At 39.5% G+C, this 20,650-nt stretch overlaps 1 protein-coding gene across 16 annotated transcripts in view; it reads left to right on the forward strand.

Moving 5' to 3' along the window:
* LOC124722630 (battenin) overlaps positions 1–20,650 on the forward strand; it is a 237,289-nt gene that overhangs the window by 131,091 nt on the left and 85,548 nt on the right. For 6 of the 16 annotated variants that reach the window (XM_047247776.1, XM_047247779.1, XM_047247777.1 and 3 more), the window contains one exon: positions 6,073–6,198. The exons of 2 other annotated variants lie outside the window; for them this stretch is intronic. Coding sequence is in view for 2 of the 14 variants with exons in the window: in XM_047247765.1 (XP_047103721.1) it covers positions 6,174–6,198 (25 nt within the window). In the remaining 12 variants the exon portion in view is untranslated. Of the gene's footprint in view, positions 1–6,072; positions 6,199–19,306; positions 19,421–20,650 lie in introns of all 16 variants that reach the window. 8 more of the 16 variants (XM_047247768.1, XM_047247771.1, XM_047247767.1 and 5 more) reach the window with 2 other exon arrangements.

The following is a 20,650-nucleotide window of genomic DNA, read 5'->3' on the forward strand; positions in this document are numbered from 1 at the left end:
GACTGCAATATCAGTGAGTCAGAATTGGAATCAGTCAAGTCATACAAATCCTTGAGTGTAACTATTTGTATGGACATGAAATGGAATGATTCACATAGGCTCAATTGTAGACAAAGCATGTGGCAGACTGTGGTTAATTGTTAGGACACTATAGAATATTGCTCAAATATGTGGGAGCCATGTCAAATAGGATATTGAACACTACCAAGAAGGGCAGTATGAATTGTGACCAGTTTGTTTGAACCATGAGAGGGCACCATGTGTTTATTTATTTAAACCCTATTTATTTATTTCATGTTGCATAGATCCACACGTGAACTGATCACTTTGTATAGAATGAGTCAAATTTGTACAAACCATTGTTTAGTACACAAGTACACTGAACTTATGAATTATATGAATAATATGCTATGAATAACAGAAACGTATGTATAGCCCAACATATAAGCTACAATATATTTCTTCACTACAAATATAAAGATATACATAAATCTTAGTATAAGTTATGCTGTACATAGGCCTAAACAAAGAATGATGAATCCACCATATAGGCCACAAAAATGGAGTTAAGCATATGAAAGATGTATTATGCATTGTGGCTAAGAAATTCATCTATGCTGTAATAAGATCCATCGAGAAGTAACTGCCTTAGTTTTTCTTTAAACTTGGACATGTTTCCAATCAGATTTTTAATTTGTAATGGGAAGGCATTAACAATCTTGGTTCTCCTGTACACAACCCTCTTCTGCATCTTTTTCTTGGATCATAGTAAATATCCAGTTTCCTTCAGGTGTTGTTGTTATGGTATGAATTATAATTATTGGTTTTGAGCAATTAAAAAAAACACAGTAGGGAAAAATATGTTGAGCAATGTTGTAAAGATTTTATGATCTCTAAACAGATTTCTGCATGAGTGCCTATGAAGGACTCCACACATAATTCTTATAATTTGCTTCTGTCTCATGAATATTGTAGTGCCACTTCAGTTTACTATCTACATGCAGACCCAAAAACTTGGAAGACTCAACTTTTGAAATCTCATGCTCACCTATTTTTAGATTTATTTTGTCTGTGACAGTAACACAAGGAAATGAATGCAATTTGTGTTTTTCATATTGACTGAGAGACCATTAATTTTAAACCAGTTTACCACATCTGCAAATGCCTTCTTTACTACTTCACTTAATTTATTTCCAGAATGACTGTTAACTTATATAGTGGTGTTGTCAGCAAACATGGAGTCTTTTCCATGTTCTATATGTATTAACAAATCATTTGTAAATAGGCTATTAGAAAAATCGGGGGGGGGGGGGGGGGGGCATTATTGAGCCTTTAGACACTCCAATAGCAGTGGAACCCCAGTCTGAAGATACATGGCCACCATGCATTCCTTCCATGATAACTTTCCACTTTCTACCACATAGGTAAGATTCAAGCCACTTGCCTGACATTCCACTCATTCCTGGAGTCTTGGCTTTATTCAGGAGAATATGGTGACTAACACTGTCAAAAGTCTTTGATAGATCACAAAATATTCCAACCGTCATCACATTGTCATGCATGGATACCAAAACATTCTCAACAAATGCATGTATTGCATCCTCTGTTGATGCCCCCTTCTGAAAACAAAACTAGCTATGGCCAAGGATGTTGTATTTACTATGATGCTCAGCCATTCTGCTGTGCATCAATTCCTTCAGTACCTTTGAAAACCATTAGAATAATGAAATTGGCTGATTGTTTGTAGCACCTGTCTTTTCTCCCTTATTATAAATTGTCCATATACATCCATATTTTAATCTTTCAGGGACTACTCCTTCCTCAAGTGACAAATTAAAACTATGGCAGAGGACTTTACTCATTCCTCTACAGCAGTATTTCAATAATTTACTGGAAATGTCATCACCTCCAGCAGAATCTAATCTGTTTTGCGACTTAGAGTGTCATGTAAGAATTTTATAGCTTTATTTACAGAACCTAAGCACCCTCCCAGATTTGTAACTGTTAAGAAATGATTGTTGAAAGTACTAGCCACCTTCTCAGGCTCACTCACTTTATTGCACCCGTTTCTTAAACCAATCATTTATTTGGCAGCTGAACTATTCCCTGTCTCATTTTTCACATATTTCCATATGGTTTTCATTTTGTTATCAGATTTATTAATTTCATTTTTTAAGCACATATATTGGATTTTTTATCACCTTCATTAATATCTTAGAGTGCGCTTAATACTGCCTCATTATTGCAGACTTGTTAGACAATCTGGCTGATGCATACAATTCCATTTTTGTCTTACATGAGATTTTTATGCCCTGAGTAATCCATGGCTTATACACTGGTTTCCTCTAACTCTTTTCACTGGAAACAGTTCCTCAACAATACTTGCAACTTTTCTTACAACTAGTTTTATGTGGTCATTCCAGTATTAGTCATTCTATGTGGAGTTAGGAATTTTATAATTATTACGCTTTTTAGTGATTAAGCACTAATAGTGTTACTGAAAGATAATGCAGCTCTCCACAAATTTATGCTCTGTTTATTACATTTATTTGCATTCATTGTCAACTACCAGTCCCTGCACCAATCATTAATCCTCTGCAGGTTTTTCAGCATGTAGGTTCAGTCTTTCACTATTGCTATCCCCCTAGGGACAACAACATCATCCACAAATAACCTATTGGAGCTTCTGACATTATCCACAAGATCCTTTATGGATATATTGAGGTTGTCAAGTATACAATAAGAAATATTTATGACCTGGCACATTTTTATTTGCCTTCGAGGACTACTAGAATATTTGTGCGATGCAGCCACATCTACTTTTTGATAATAAGTTTCATTATATTCACTGTACCTCCCCCTCTTTCCTGGAGATCACTTCTCAGACAATTTTTACCATCTGTCTTGTGACTACTGGGTATAGTTATTGTTCTGTGCATTGAAGAGCTCTCCATCTTTATAAAGTAGAATCTGCTTCACTTACAAAATCTCCTGTGGTGCAGTGAGGCTTATAGTGAACAACTCTAAAGCTTTCTGCAGCTAAATATGTTTCTGACTTATCAGTTGGAGTATTATAATGATGAAATAAACCACTGTCACATTTTGATTTTGCACTATTAGTTCTAAGCACCTCAGTAACTTGTGGAGGGATTGTTCCATGTACCACTCCATCAGGTCCATAGCGAAGAACTTCAATTCTTTTCTTGAAGTACTGAGATTTGCAGGCTGTGACTGGTGCCACATCATTGTCTTTAAATACTCATTCCTTGCTGAGCAATTTGATTGACACATCATAATAATACAACAGGTTTCCTCACCTGAAACAGTTCTGTATGTATGATGGAATGCATTTTTGAAGCATTTCTTTGCACCACAAGATGCAATATATCAGCTCTTCTCTGTAACTCATTGTGGTGTGTGTAAATAACAAACAGAGTTGACTGACTCACAACTGCAGAAAGGTTTGTAGATCTCTCTATCTGATGAAAAGTTACAGACACCCTTGAGGCTGAAGTTACTCTTCTGAAAGACTTGGAACCATCCAAATATGGCAGAGTGATGTTCACAGTGGCCTCTTGGCATGGAGACTTTTCCTAGAAAGATGTATCCACTTTTAGCCACCAACAAAAATGTTACTATAAAACTGCTAGCTAACTTCCTTTTACTGCGCTTATGTCTCTTGATGTTAACTATAATTAACACCTTTGCCAAAACTTGTAGCAGGAGTTCAGTTTCTTGGCTAACAATGTGTATGAAAAGTTCTTAACATGGGTGGAAGCCGGTTGTGATTCATCCTCTTGAAGCCTCAAAAAACAAAACTGTCCATCTAGCGTATGCATAGACGTGTAACCTTCATTATGAACACTTTTAAGATGAACTGAAAAGTCCGCCAGGCTAACATTGTTCCCATCAAAATGACCTCTACTGATGATAAAAATCCTATTCCATAAGTCTTATTGAGGAAAGTAAGTTGCAACTAATAAGCAAATATAATTTTTTACCAACACAATTTAGAATCTAATATATAAAAATGGATATTTGTTTGTTTGTCTTCCATGCATCCTTATGCCATCCATTTAATTGCAATGAAATTTTCCTGAGTTGTTGAGCACATGCTCGTAAGAAGCAGGTGATACAGAAACTTAACCCATGACTGCTTGAAACAGTTTCAGTCAAATTAAAAAAAAATGGAAACTCTAGGTTGCAATATCAACGTTGTAGGAAAAGATGACATGTTAAGTTGCAGACTGGCACAATGAAAAGACGCTTCCACTTTAGCTTTCACCACCCACGGCCTTCATCAGAAAAGAAGACAACCCCTCACCCCACCCATCCGCCCTCCCTCCCACCCGCACGCACGCACGCGCACACACACACACACACACACACACACACACACACACACACACACACACACACACAAGCAAGCATGCAAGTGTACCTCACTCACATATAACTGACATCTCCCGCAGCAATACCACAGGTACATTTAACATCAACCCTAGAGTCACATGGTGTAAAACAGTGGAGACTCATACTCTTCCTAGTGACAGTTCTTTTTTTTCAAAATGCAATCACTTACTGACAGATTTACAAGTTTCCTTAGAATTCAGATGACACTGCAGGATGAAATTTTCTGGTGATATGGATGAAATATGTTACATAAATGGTATATTTTGTAAATGTGTCTGCATTGTACCTACTTAGAAAGAAAAAGATGCTGTTGCTGTGAATGTACAGGAAATAATTTACAGACCTAATCTTCACCCTGCAATGGAGTGTGTGCTTATTTGAAACTTCCTGGCAGATTAAAACTGTGTGCCACCCCAGGAATCAAACCTGGCAACTTTTCTTTGCTGGGCAAATATGCTATTGGCTGAGCTGTTGGAGCAAGACTCACGATCCACCTCACAGCTTTACTTTTGAGAGTACCTGTCTCCTACCTTCCAAACTTCACAGAAGTTCTCCTGCATACCTTACAGGATTAGTACTCCTGGCAGAAAGGGCATAGTGGAGAACTTTGGAAGATAGGAGGGAGGTACTGGCAGAATTGAAGCTGTGAGGAGGCAAGTTGTATGTCAGGGTTGGATAGCTCAGTTGGTAGAGCAATTGCCTGTGAAAAGCAAAGGTCCCAAGTCCGAGTACAGGTCTGGCACAAAGTTTTAATCAATAAGGAAGTTTAAACCAACACACTGTGGTGCAGACTGAAAATTCATTCTGAAAACAATCCCCAAGACTGTGGCTAAGCCATTTCTCCACAATATCCCTTCTTCCTGGACTGCTAGTACTACAAAGTATGCAGGAGGACTTCTATAAAGTCTGCAAGATAGAAGCAAGGTACTGACGGAAGTGAAGTTGTGAGGGCAGATCATGAGTCATGTTTGGATAGCTCAGTCAGCTGAGCAAGTACCTGTGAAGGGAAAGGCCCCACTTTGAGTCCTTGTTTGGCACACAATTTTAACCTGGCAGGGAATAATTTGTGCCACCAACTTCCTTGCCTTCTTTTCCATTCCGACTCCTGTCTCATTTTCAGTGTATCTCTTTTCTTTTCCTCATCGTTGCATTTATGGACCTGTGATATATCTGTACAAATAAATTATTACAGAAAAATGTGTGTTGCTAAATTCGATAGAAAATTACTAGCTTCACTGTTCTTGTTCTTAAGCTGTTATTCACATTTGTATTCGCTTTTATCCCTTCTACAGCCTGCATTTTTATTGTTTTTTCCCATTCCTTGTATTGAAGGACTCGTTACATAATTTGTGAGTGAATTCTCCTGTTTATTGCTACTGTGTATGCTTTTCCCAAAGTTCATTCTGAGCTGTACATAGCTTGGATGCTAACAATACTTAACAAAATAACTGCTCCTTGTTTCATATTATGTGCATATAGTTTCATCCTTGCTGTAAGTGAAGCAAGAGGAAGTTTGAAATATCTACCTAATACAGTATGCTATATTGTGTAGTTTTCTAATGTATGTCGTGTGCTTGTTGTTATATACTTTAATTTCGGATGAGAGGGTTCTTTTTCTGTTGTCTGACTTTTTGTTACTTTGCTTTGAAATGTTTACAGTAACCTTCTTTCCGTCTCTAACAATCGAGATCTAAATTCTGCAGTTCGGTACCGTTGCATCAAAGTTGGTGTAAAATTTGGAACTGTTGTGAATATTTATCATGACAAAAGAGGAAACTGCAGAAAGTAAGTCACTGCCTTACAAAGGTATGAGAGAAGATGTATTGCATGCCAGGTTACCGCATGTATTTATGAGTGTTTGTTTTCTTCCCAAAAATTGAAGCACAATAAAATGTAGCATATTTTTAAATACTAAGCACATTTTATTGAATTTAATAGTACACATTGTGCTTATTATACAATATTTTAAATGATGCAAATAGATTTTGTTAGCCCAAGATACAGATGTATTTCTCTAGTAATTAAGGATCACTGTTGTACACAATGGGAAACATGTTTTCCATTTATTTTTAGTTTTGTTGGGCAAATCAGTCACAGTAAGGAAGAAATAATTCATTAGAGTAGAGCATGCTTGGTGTTTTTGTGAATCAAACATTTGTTGTAAATTCTGCTTCTTCATTCTGTTTTTTGTCTGAAATTCAGCTTTAGTGTTTGCTATATGTAACTTTTTTAATAAGCTAAAACATTTATGCAAATATTTTGTTATTAAATGCTGCCACTGTGGCAGGTATCTAAAGTTATTGGCTCATTTTCTTTACAGGATTGTGTATTTAATTGTTTATAACTTAATTTAATACTTACAAAGTGTAGGGTATTGATGACTTGAAAATGGTAAAGCGGTAGTTGCAGCTGTAACAGAATTTGTTTCATTTGTAAATTTGGCTAAAATGCTGTGATCTGATAGTGTGTGTAATATACAGCGTAATGTGTTATGAGGTGATTGTACTAACTTTTTTGTGGAATGGAGACTTTCTTTATGGGTACCACTAAAGATGCTTTTTTCTGGTAGCAGTGCATTAGAGGCTTTGTTTTTTGTTCATTAAAACTTGCTTCTGAGATTTTCTTTGTAGGTACCACGAAATATGCTTTTTTTCTGGTAGCAGTGCATTAGAGGCTTTGTTTTTTGCTCATTAAAACTTGCCTCTGAGATTTGCTTCCTGGGTACTACGAAATATGCTTTCTTTCTGGGTACCACGAAATATGCTTTTTTTCTGGTTGCAGTGCATTAGAGGCTTTGTGCCTTGCTCATTAAAACATCCTTCTGGTTACTGTTTGTGACATAGTGTTATCCACCCCCCCCCCCTTTCTCTCTCTCTCTCTTCTCAGTTTTTTTAATCATTTTGTTTTGTCTAGTCACTGCTGTTGTTGTAATATGTTTCGTGAATGTTGATTCATCCTAAATATACCTGCAAGTATTCATTAAATGCTTCTATATACCTGTTGCTGGATAGAAGGAAACAAGTGCCCACATTAGTTTCACTGTTTAAAAAACCTGTTTTATTTACACTATGGGAGGCAGCATACAATGTGCAGTGGAGGTTTTCTCGTACCAGAAAGAAAAAGAAAAAGAAAAAAATATTAATATATACATCTCTATTTAAGAAGAATCCTCAAGTATTTAAGATAAAATTTTTATGTGATTATATGTCTTGTGTTTCCGTTTTTGCATGTCTGCAGAGCACATGAGTAATATTTTCACACCAACCACAAGTAAATCACTTATGAATTTTTTAAAAAAGGCTTTAGTCTTATTCTTCTTATTACTCATTCTGTATTGTGAAGGACACCACAAACTAGAATACTGGTGTATAAACCACACAAATTATCTTAGCCATCTCTTTCATAAATAGGCTGCACTTTCCTGAATTCCAGTTATATGTTGCATTTAATGATCACTCTGATTATTTGGCCATTATAGCATGTTATTTGCTGGTAATATATTTAATTTGTCCTTGCAATAATTTCATACTTGACTTCTTTAGGTGATATATACACACATTTTGTATCAACCTCTAGCCACAGTATCATGATTTAATTCATTACAGGTCCTCCAGAATTCAATTTTTGTTGGGTACTCTTTCTCAATAAACTTATTTAATTACTACCAGGGTTGTATAATAAATTATTTGTGTTCAATGTGACTAGCAGCACTCCCATTACTTTTTAATGATGCATTCTTAATGTTTAGTCTTTAGCATTTAAAGAGACATAGACACCATCATTCAATAAATCTTCAATTCAGTCACATATCTGGCCACAAGTTTTCACATAAAATATTTCAGTTATTTAATATCAGTATAAAATTGTTTCTACAGATATTCAAAATCCAAGCTGTGTGACATCTAGCTGATGCCATGTAGCTTCCGTCTCCTGAGGCATGTACCAATGAAGTAAGGTTTCCTGTTAACATCATTTTCAGAAGTTGTGCTGATTTCAACAAGAAGTTTTAACTTTACAAAAAATTATTTTATCTGAGTACAGCACACATTCCATTCCATATTTTGAATAGTCATTTAGCTCTTGTTGTGCGTTTGTCTTGTGTGGCTTTATAACACTGGGAGTGATGTTTGTTCTCTTCATCATTTGAAGTACCCCACTGTTTCAGTGATCTGTGTAACGTAACAAGGAAGATAATTATCATTTAAATCACATATTCAGTAAAATGTAGCAGGAAAATATGTCAAATTGTAGTCTCCTTTTTCGCAGTTGTTCTTAACTATTGTGACGTATAATTTTCAGTAAATTTGCATCATAACCAGATTTGTTACATGCAGCCTTGTAAGGAAGACAAGTCAGCCAATTTCACTTCAACCTAGAGATAGTGAAAAGGGTAAAATGGAGAAGGTTTCATATTTAGAAATATTACCTATGAAAAATTGAAGCGAAACTGGTTTGTCTCCTGCATGTAAGAGACACACTAGAAACTAACATGTCTCTTGAAAGCACATCTTATCATTTTTGGAGACAAAACATGTAAGGTAACTATTCACCATATAACTGCTGTATTGAGTGATTGACAGCTACATACACAAGATTTAAATTCTAGCTAAGCTTTTGGACGATGTTCTTCCTCAGAGCTGAATGATTAACAAAACACACACATACACATGCAGGGCAACATTTTTATAGCATTGCATCCTGACTTGGGTGGTGGGTTCCGATTGGCAGAAAGGGTGAAAGGAACAAGAAAAGTGGGGGGCAGTGATGGAGGGAAGGCTGAGAGCTGGGAGGGAGAACCAAATGGTGAATGGGATAGGAATGTGACATTGGCAAGTTCGCCCTGATGCCAACAGGGAAAATTGTTTTGTGCACATGATGAAGTGGAGGAATGGGTTGAGAGGAGATAGAACAGAGGAAAAGGTAGACTACAGAGGGAATAGTATCCATGTAGATTAATAGAGTGCTGGGGGGGGGGGGGGCTGTGGGGGGTGGCATGAGGACAGTGTTGGAAGTGGACGTGGGACAGGAGCTAGTGAAGATTGATGCTGGGAGGATTGTGAGGTCAGAGCATGTGACTGAGCGATGTGATGATTGGTTAGCCCACTGGATCCCCATTTGGGAGGGTGATGTTTCAAACCCATGTTTGACCATCTAGGTTCAGGTTTTCCATTTCCCAAAATTGCTAGAGGCAAATGATAGAATTGCTCTTTTGAAAAGGCACAACTGATTTCCTTCCCCATCCTTGAACCAGTTGGAGCTTGTGCTCCATTTCTAATGACCTCAATGTCGATTGGACGGTAAACCCTTATCTTTCTTTTTTCCTTCCTTCTTTCCTTCCTTCCGCGAAGGACGTGATGTAAGAACAGTTTCCATCTTCACTACAGCTGGTTTGTGGATGGGAGGGATAAAGGATCCAGATGGCAAATGTTTTGAAGTAGTCACTGAAGTTGTCAGACATGCAATTTAGTTGGGAAGGGGTTGAGAATAGGCATAACATATGAATGAACCAATGTGTCACCCTCCTGGACATTGACATTCACCTCTCCAGTGACTCCATAAAAATTACTACCACATAAAGTGCACCAACCAGCAACAGCATCTCCAGTTTATTGAACACCTTTCGTCATGCCAGGTAATCAGGAATATCCTTTCCAATTTTTACAAAGTGGCATTTCAGTGTGCACATAATCTACAAAAACTCTGTTCTATCCTTATGCTATGCCTATTCCCAACCCTTTGCCACTGTGGAAGACCTAGGCGCAAGACTGTCATATGGAACAAACCAGCACCTCCTATTGCAGTCCCGTCACAGGCATACCCTACCCTACCCTACCCTACCTTACCCTACCCTCCAGAGGAAGGGCAGTCTTTGAAAGCAGCCATGTCATATACCAACTCTGCTATAACATTTACCTAACCTTTTATGTAAGCATGACAACTACCAACAATGTGTCCACCTGAATGAATGGCCATAACGTAACTGTGACCTAAAGCAAAGTTTACCTCTAATGTCAGAACACATCACTGAAAACAATGTACATGGCTTCAATGGCTGCTGCATAACACATGCCACTTGGATCCTCTCATCTCCCCCCCCCCCTCCTCCCCCTAATAGCAGCTTCTCTTATTATATAGATTAGATGAGAACTGTCCTTGTAACACATCCTTGGATCCTTCCAATACACCAGGCCTCAATCTCGACTAAACTCTTTACTACAATCATCTCCACTGGTCTCCTAGCATTCTTTCTTCTCCTCATCCTCATCCTGCTCCTCCCCCTCCTCCTCCATTTCCTCTCCCCACCTACCCTCCTCCACTTGCCACACAACACACTTTACCACTATGATGTGTGTCATATGAAACTTCCCCTGAAAGCATAATGCTGAACTCGCCAATATTACATTCCTATCCCATTTCCTTGTTGCCTGTCCTTTCTATTTATTGGCCTCCCTTCTCTTCAGTCCTTCATTTCCCCTCTACCATACTTGGTGTTCCTCTCACTCATTCCATCTTAACAAAAGTGTGTGTGTGTTTTTTGTTAGTCAGTGTTGCAGGACGATGTCCAAAAACTTATAAACAATTTTAGTTTTGTTTATATGCATTTTGATCACTCACAGCCTTAGTGGTACTGTCTGACAAAAAAGTGAAGCACCCAGGAGACATGGTCAGATGTCAGTGTAACTGTGTACACGTACAAACCGTCGGCAGGTATGTAAATAATTAGAGTTACCATTTCCCTGTGATAGGTAGAACAGCCACTAGAGTACATTAGTGTTGTTAATCTTTAGTGTGTCATCAGATGTTGAGTGATAAGTATGAAGGACACAGAGATGCCTCATATAAGGCAGCATTATCAGCACTTGACAGATTTTGAAAGAGGCTTCATTGTGTGTTTCCATTTGACAGGTTGGTCGCATTGTGCAGTAGCAGATTTGTGGGGCACTCGGTTATGACTGTGGTCTGGTGTTGGACTGTGTGGGAACACAAGGCCAGACATACTCATGTGGCTTTAGGTCATAGGTGATAGAGACTGAGGGAACATAATGGTGCATCACAGACATCCTCTGTCCACATGTGTTATCTCTCATGTGACTGCGTCATGGATCCGTTTTCAACAGGACAATGCCCATCCAAACATGGCACGTGTCTTCATGAACTGTGTGCAAGATGTTGAGGTACTCGTGTGGCCACCAGGATCCCCAGATCCATCCCTGATAGACCAGCTCAGACATTAACTGTGTCCCAGTGCCGGCATCCAGGACACCAAGGACCAGTTACAACAGTTGTGTGCCAGCTTGCCTCGGGAGAGGCTACAATGGCCTCATAACACCCTTCCCAACTGAATCAGTGCATGCGTCTAGGCCAGATGGGTTGCACCATCATTCTGACAAGTTGGCTCTTATTGCCACTTTCTTTGTTACTTTGTCTCAGTATTGTAATCACTGAAATTATATCACATACCATCTAAACCTGTGAAGTTTCATTTCATTTCCTCATGCCCATCCAGGTACTTCACTTTGTTTGTCAGGCAGTGTATATGGTATGTGGTCATCTTTATTCCTTCTGTTCTTTGTGTTCCACACATGACTTTCCAGTATTGGGGAAACATGAGTTGCACTTTAGATTAGCTTTTTCTTCAACTTCATTGTGTAGAAACAATCCCATAATTATTTTCACTAAAGAATTTGGTTTGTGATTAAGTCTGGTTGTTGTTCATAGTGATGAACAAATTCTTTAGAAATGAAGAGGATTGTAGTTTTGGCTTAATTTTTTTAATGTTGTTGTTGTTGTTGTTGTTGTTGTTGTTGTGGTCTTCAGTCCTGAGACTGGTTTGATGCAGCTCTCCATGCTACTCTATCCTGTGCAAGCTCCTTCATCTCCCAGTAACTACTGCAACCTACATCTTTCTGAATCTGCTTAGTGTATTCATCTCTTGGTCTCCCTCTACAATTTTTACCCTCCACACTCTCCTCAAATACTAAATTGGTGATCCCTTGATGCCTCAGAACATGTCCTACCAACTGATCCCTTCTTCTAGTCAAGTTATGCCACAAATTCCTCTTATCCCCAATTCTATTCAATACCTCCTTCATTAGTTATGTGATCTACCCATCTAATCTTCAGCGTTCTTCTGTAGCACCACATTTCAAAAGCTTCTATTCTCTTCTTGTCCAAACTATTTATCGTCCATGTTTCACTTCCATACATGGCTACACTCAGTACAAATACTTTCAGAAACGACTTCCTGACACTTAAATCTATACTCGATGTTAACAAATTTCTCTTCTTCAGAAACGCTTTCCTTGCCATTGCCAGTCTATATTTTATATCCTCTCTACTTCAACCATCATCAGTTATTTTGCTCCTCAAATAGCGAAACTCCTTTGCTACTTTAGGTGTCTCATTTCCTAATCTAGTTCCCTCAGCATCACCCAACTTAATTCAACTACATTCCATTATCCTCGTTTTGCTTTTGTTGATGTTCATCTTATATCCTCCTTTCAAAACACTGTATGTGTAGTATGGAAAATACTGTGTAAAAGTCAGTGGAATTAATTTTTGTGTACAATAAAAAGTTTTAAAACATTGTTCAAGTTGGAGATTTATGTAGAAACGTTTGTAGAGTACTGTGTTCTAGTTGTACTTGAATACTGCATGTGTGAGAACCTGTTTATTACAGCTCAAAACTTAACCACTTTTCTTTTCCAGAAGCTGATAGTTCATTCTTTCTGGTATAATGAAAATTCAGCTATGTTAGTTGCCATATCCATTTTTTACCTACAGCTTTTATTGCCTGCACGTGTAACTACCAAATCCGATGTCATTTGTAACACTGCTCTCTTACCCCGTGTAGGGGCAGCAAGGACTTGGTAGTTGGTTATGCAGCTTTTCTTACATTCATTGAGACAGTTTTATTTCTTAAGACAAGAGACTATTTTCTAATGTTCACTGGTATGGCTTGTAGCAGTGAAAATCTGAGAATGTGATGAAGGAAATTGGTTATTCTATCCAGTTGCTAAGTGTGAGTCTCATTCCACATAAAGTATGATCAGTGTACAAGTGCCAGAATTATTTTGCGTATCATCAAAATACAGTTTGCATACTGTGGGATCTTATGTTTTGCAGATGTCCGTAGGTGATTAGTTCCACTTGTGAAATTGAATGCAGGATCTCTTATGTATATGTACATATTCCAAAAAGAATGCAACCTCTCTCTTCAGTTCCATGTAACTGTCACGTCCTATCTTCTTTTTGATGTATTCCAAATACTTCATCGTAGGCCACCCTCTTCCTTTAATTTGCAGCACTTTCCCTTCAAGAATATTAATGATGAAAGTGTTGTGTCTAATGATGTGTACAATAAATTTTATTTTTGTCATTTCCAGTTCCTTCTTCTTTGTTGACTTCTCTTGAGGCTTCCAAGTTGGTTTTTCTTTCAGTCCAACTGGTCTCTGTCATTTTCCACCATATCCACATTTCAGCAGTTTCAAGTTGATTCTTTTCCAGTTTACCCAGAGTCCAACTGTCACTTTCATATAGCAGTGTACTCCATACAAATGATTTTGCAAAGTATTTTCTGGCATCTATATTCATATCTGTGTTGTTTAAAATGTTTTTTTTATCCATAAATGCTGCTTTACCAATGCCATCCTTCTCTTCACTTCCATTAAGCATCTGTTGTCCTCTGAAATTATACTACAGAGATAATAAAATTGTTACACTTGCTCATTACTTACATCATCATTTTTGTATTGGTTTTCACACCTTACATATTTTTTCATACTACCATTACTGTTGTTTTCTATTTGTTCACTTTAAATTTCCTTTGTTTGAGAGTGTCTGATAGGACTTGCAATATTGTATTCCTTCTGAGCAAATTTTTGGGAGTTATGTAAGTTTGGTGCAGATTAATTACCCAGCTTCATAAATTTAGCAGTGACATACTGGTGCCACCATAAGCAATGACAGAAACGGTAATTGTTACTCCCTGTCTAAAACTTGTCCAGCAAATGCATTTTCCTATAGATTGTGAAAATGTATTTGTTTCATGCTGAGTGAATTGTATCTTCCTGTGAATGTCTATGCAAAGTATGAGAATCCTTGCTGGCTGTATATTACACACTTAAAATACCTATTTTTCTGCAAGTAACGTTCATAACAAAAAATCGTAAGTAGTATTAGAACTTTGTTGAAGTATAAGTAGAGGGTTTAATGTACTGTATTGTATTTCCCACCTTGTGTAATGATGGTGTTAGTTAACACAGCCTTATACCTGTTTTCATAGATATGTGTAGTATTGAAGGTGAAGATTTTTTTCATTCGGAATGTATTTGGAGACATTTAGGATTTAGGAGCTAGCTGTGGTTTTTCTTATATGGTAGTTGATGTTTGCTATTGAGATGAGTGTAGCTGCTTTTTGTCCCCACTATCACAGTTCAGTATTAATCTAATCTCTGTTCCTTGAGTCTAGGAATGAAATTGTCAAACAGTGTGGATTTGAGTCCATGCTACTAGGTTTGGGTGAAAGTCAACACTGATGTTGCACTTGACTGGAAATTGATAACTGATGTTTGAAGTCCAGCAAGACAGTGAGGGGATGGTTGAAGACGAGGTCTAGCAAGTCTTGAGCTCGTGGATGGCAGAAATGAGGTCCAGTGAGGAGTAAGTTCAGAGATGGCAGAGACGAGGTCCAGCGAGACTTAAGCTAAAGGACTGCTGAAATGAGGTCCAGCAGGCAGAGATGAGTTCCAGTGAAGTATGAGCTTGAGGGTGACAGAGAAGAGGTCCAGTGAAGCATGAGTTTGAGGGTGACAAAGATGAGGACCAGTGAAGCATGAGCTTGAGGGTAGCAGAGTTGAGGTCCAGCGAAGCATGAGCTTGAGGGTTACAGAGACAAGGTCCAGCCAGGCATGAGCTTGAAGATGGCAGAGATGTGGTCTAGTGTGGCGTGAGCTCAGTTGAAGCAAAGTCCAGTGAGGCAAGGGCTTGAGTGCGAACTCCGATTGACGGGCTGCTGAGCACAGCTGACACCCAGATTGAACACTGGTTGAAGAGCAGCCAGGCAGCATCATAATTACCCTTCCGGCACAAAGATATTGAGGCAGCATTCAGCGGACGTGTGATTTTGTGGGAGATAAGTGTTGCTCACAATTGAAGCGCTGCTTACTGCTGTTGGTGAGGCTGACTACACATGGTATTATGACAGCTTCTGGACATTTGATTGTGACAAACCCAACATGTTTGTGTAACTGACAGACTGTTTCTGTTGATCTGCAGAGTGCCACAGAGCTAGCAGACCTGTATGGTTGGTGACATGTCACTCTTGGCAGCCTGGGCATATAATATCCCTACCTGCATAAGGAAGAGTTGGCAGAGCCATCTTGCAGACAAAGTGGCAGCCTAGCCATAGGGAGGAGACGCCTTCAGGATTGGGGAAGTGATACCTGGTATGGTTGCTCATGACACCAAAGGCTGGAACCCAGGGAACGATGGCTGGAGGTAGGTGGTGTGGAGGCAGCTGCAACAGTGGAGGCTTTGCCTGGATGACAACTGGGAGGGTGAATACAAAAAAATGGAAAAAGGTGGGTAGTGTCGTCGGCTAGCAAAGGTGATCTGGCCGCTGAAGACAGTTACAGAAGTGAACCCGACGTGGTCAGGTTTTGTGCTGAAATTTGTAGGAGTGCATAGCCAAAAGCCTAAGGATGCTCAGCTGGTGGCCTGTGTGGGGCATCCTGAGGAGGTGAGGCATCCCGGACAGCCAACATGGCAGGGACACTGCAGTGTGTATTGTGATTTTGCCCTGCTGGGAAGAGAGCCATTCTGGGAAGAAGGGCAGTGGGATAGGAGAAGAAGGATGTGAGAAATTGTAGGATGGTGCTTAAGAGACCAGACAAGGCCTTATTGTCAACAGACAGTGCCTGAGATGGAAAATTTGTGAAAGCTGGACCGAACACGTGGGTACCACAGCATGGAGTGGCGGGGGCAGCTTTGGCAGATTGTCGGCAGTCAAAGGGAGGCAGGGGCTCAACCAGCGGTGGATGCCCAAGATGCAGCAGTGCTGATGAGCCAGTGAAGTTATGGTGGGGTTTTGCTGGCCAATGGGAGGAAGGACTCAATCAATGGCAGCTGCAAGGAATGTGACAGTCAAATGCTGGGCGGAACCATGGAGCAGAAGAGCTGTCCGAAGTTCGCCGAGGATGCTGGAGAGCTGGCAAACACTGCCAAAAACTTGATGTCTGTATTATCAGGGTTGTGAGGTCCCTGAAAGCACCTCGTGGAGGGAGGCCAGGAGCACCGAACATGTCACACTTGGACAGTGCAAAACTCTTAACCAGAAGGGAAGGGACCAGATGAGTGGCAGAGGTGTTGGAGATGTTGGCAGAGCCTTAGCAATGGATGAGAAAGAAAGTGCTGACAGGGACAGCATGGCAGAAGGCGAAAATCCTTGGGGGACCTACGTGAAGAGGTGTCAGAAGGGCATCGGTAGGTGATGGGGGCAAGGGGTTCTACCAGTGCCACATGCCTGAGATGTTACGGTGCCGACAGTCTGGAGGCGAAGGTGATGGCTACAGTGGGATAGGTAACAATGGGGCCAACTGCAGAAGCAGCAGTGGCCAGTTGTAGACTCGTTGAATGTCTCAAATGGCATTGGGGGGCAGCGGAGGAGAAGTGTATGGGCAGACACCTGGCCTGACACCAAATTCTATTTGAGCTATTCCTGAATTAACTGCTGTTGCTTTTCCTGGAGCTGTAACTGCTCTCACCAGCATTGCAGAAATGTTGGGTCCATGGTGGCACCAAAGTACTATGAAGAGAAAAGAGGAAACATCACACGCATTAGACCAGCTGATGTTACCACATTTGTACTTACCATTGAGGGGAGCAACGCGCTACAATGGATGTATCCAGGTAGCCAGGAAAAATGATATGTTTATTAAGTATGATCAAACAAAATACAACTGCACAGTTCCTTGGGATGTAAGTCCCCACTACTAGGTTAGGCTGAAAGTCAGCACAGTTGTTGCACTGGAATGTTCTGGACTGGAATTTGATCACTGATGTTAGTAGTCCAGTGAGACAATGAACTTGTGGATGATTGATTGCACTGGTTTTCGATATCCACTAAGAGAGGACCCACCAAGCGGCATTTCTGGTGATTGGAAAACCTGGAGAATGCTTAACCGCATCAGAATTGGGGTGGCTCCTGTGAAATCTAATCTGATCAAATGGCGTTTGTTGGACGAAAATGACGACAAATGCGACTGCAGCACTCGACAGGACATGGAACATCTCCTACAATGCCCTGCCTGCCCCCACAGATGCACCCTTGACAATCTATGGCTGCCTAAAGAAGAAGCATTGGACATTGCCCAATACTGGGCAAACAAATTGTAGCTTCCAGACACAAAAAAGTAAAGTAAAGTAAGTGTGGATGATTGGAGATGACGTCCATCCTGATGTGAGATTAGGTGGTGGAGAGACGGTCCAGCCCCTCAGCGATGGCTGAGAGAAGGTTCAGCAAGGTGTGAGCTCAAGGAAGGTTGAAGTGAAGTCCAGTGAGGCAAGGGCTTGAGTGTGAACTCCAATTAATGGGCAGCTAAGTGCAGCTGTCATTAGCCCAGAGTGTCCACTGGGTGTAGAGAGGCCTAAATATCCACCTGGCACAAGGATACTGGTTTGGCATTCAGCGGGCAAAGAGAAGTGGTGCCAGTGATTGCCCCTATATATACAGCTATGGGACATTCTGTCACCACACTGTACTGTGGTAGGTCCTGGAGGTTTGGTTGAAAACAACCAGGCATGTTTGTGGCGACCCCAGAGTCTTTCTCTTGATCTCCAGAGGGCTGCATAGCTAGCAGACCTGAGCTGCAGCAGTCCGTGGTACACACATATTTGGTTGGTGGTGGCTCGCAGGCAGCAGCACGGGTATGCAATAATCGTATTATGAATGCCTGAGATTTAATTAGTGATCAATTATATTTTTTAAAAGAAGAGTTCCTTTGTCATTATAGAAAGGAGCACCGAACATGTCACACTTGGACAATGCGAAACCCTTAACCAGAAGGGAAGGGACCAGAAGAGTGGCAGAGACATTTCCTAATGGGATTATTTGGAAATATATAGTAAAGGTCAGATGGAATACCTGCCAATATTTTCTTTCAAGAGGTACAACTCCTACTACAGCTGATTCTTAACACACATAAGAAATAAAACTTCAAGCTTTAGAAGTAACAGATTTCTTTGTCAAGGTAAGAAAAAGGGAAAAATTTAGGGAAGGTAGGAGACAAAGACAAGGTGACTCAAAACTTGGGTCCCTCTTAATACGGGTTCCGAGTTACATGCCTTCACATTCCAAGTTCCCTTGACTATTTTCTCATTTCTCACCTCTAAGAAGGAAACTGGAGCTTCAGAAGCTATACATGTTCTTGTATCAGCTGTATTGGAAGTTGTTCCTCCTGAAGGTAAGTAGTTTGTGTCTCATATATCTCTTTGTCTTAAATGCAGTATCACAATTTTTACTACAGAATGAGTCAGAAAATTTTCCAGTGAACCTTCTGTTTTGCCACAAAAGCACTAAGTTCTTAAAATATGGGAGAATATCTAAGTCAAGCTGCCCAGATGATTAAATTATCTCCTTAAATTAGTGTTTGATCTTACAAAAGAATGTTCCCCTTAATATTTGATGAAAGAGTTCAACCAACTATGACTGAAATTAGCTATGTAATGTCTGAAGAAGTTGTCATTTGATTGTGTAATTACACTTTCCCTTACACTTGCAGTTTACAGTGGAGGATGTTGTTTCTTGCAAAATATGGTTCATTGTAGCTTAAAATGCAAACATTTTGTATTACTGTTGAATATCAGTGTACTTATTCTGAAAATTATTTGGCAGGTTGAGACTTTGGGCTAGTCATTGAGGCATACTTGGATTGTACAGTTGGCACTGCAGTGCCACCATAAAGATTCAGCCTGTTATATATCCACAACAGCATAAGCATGTAGTAAGGTTAATACATGTTCATTGTTTTTCATTACCTGGCTTTTTAAGTAGCATTTGTTATATATATTTCAAAAGCAGTATCGTTTTGTGCATGAAATGATGTCTGTGATGAAAAATTTTCTCTTCATAGTATGGGTATCAATATTAGAAAATGCAAACATATAATTTTTAGTATGAAGCCAACTGTTCATAATGTCACAGCTATGCTAAGTAAGACTTCATTTAAAACTGCTTAATGTTGTTTGCAGTAAGGTGATTTTCCACTGATTACTCTGAAAAATAGACCATATATTCTAGAATGAAATTTTCACTCTACAGCAGAGTGTGCGCTGATATGAAACTTCCTGGCAGATTAAAACTGTGTGCCGGACCGAGGCTTGAACTCGGGACCTTTGCCTTTCGTGGGCAAGTGCTCTACCAAAGGTCCTGAGTTCAAGTCTGAGTCCGGCACACAGTTTTAATTTGCCAGAAAGTTTCAGACCATATATTGGTATCAAGGAGCTGGGCCTCAACCATGACCATTACCCAGAAGGAGCAAAAATGAGGCAGAAACTTGCTATGGCTGCCAAAGGAAATAGTACCAGAGGAAAGAAATGGAACATAGAATGACAGAAAGATAGAGCTATTGTTCAGGAGTACCAGAACAGATTGAGACAGGAGTTGCAGACAAGAGATTGTGGAGACCATATAGAAAAAGAATAAAACTTTTTAATATTTTGACAACAACACATGAAATACTAAGTGGAAAAAGGAAACTCAGAAATGAAAAGTGGTATGATTATGAATGTAGATAGGTAGTTGAATAGAAAAAGCAAGGAAGACTGAAATGCTTACAACAAAAAACAAGATCAAATCTGGCATTATATAATGAAAAAACAATAGAGGCATCAAGAGTATGTAGGAGGGGAGAAAAAGAGAAATCATTAAGAGAAATATAGAGTAGATTGAAGAGCAATACCAAAGGAATAAAAGCATTAATGCATTGTGACACAGGAATGAAAGCAGAAATTGTCAAAGAAAATTAAAGAACAAACTCAAGAATACAGACTGAAAATAACAGCATGCAAGGGTAATGTGGGAAATCTGCTGACAAATAAACAAGATGTTGTGGATAGATGGAGATTCAAGGGAATTTTGGAGGACACTTCTAATAGGACAGTTGACATTAGAGGATGTATGGAAGGCATTGCACTGTCCCAAAAAATACGAAGCACCAGGAACTACTGAAATAGAGGC

The sequence above is a fragment of the Schistocerca piceifrons genome, chromosome X (genome assembly GCF_021461385.2).
Source record: "Schistocerca piceifrons isolate TAMUIC-IGC-003096 chromosome X, iqSchPice1.1, whole genome shotgun sequence".
Lineage (NCBI taxonomy): Eukaryota > Metazoa > Arthropoda > Insecta > Orthoptera > Acrididae > Schistocerca > Schistocerca piceifrons.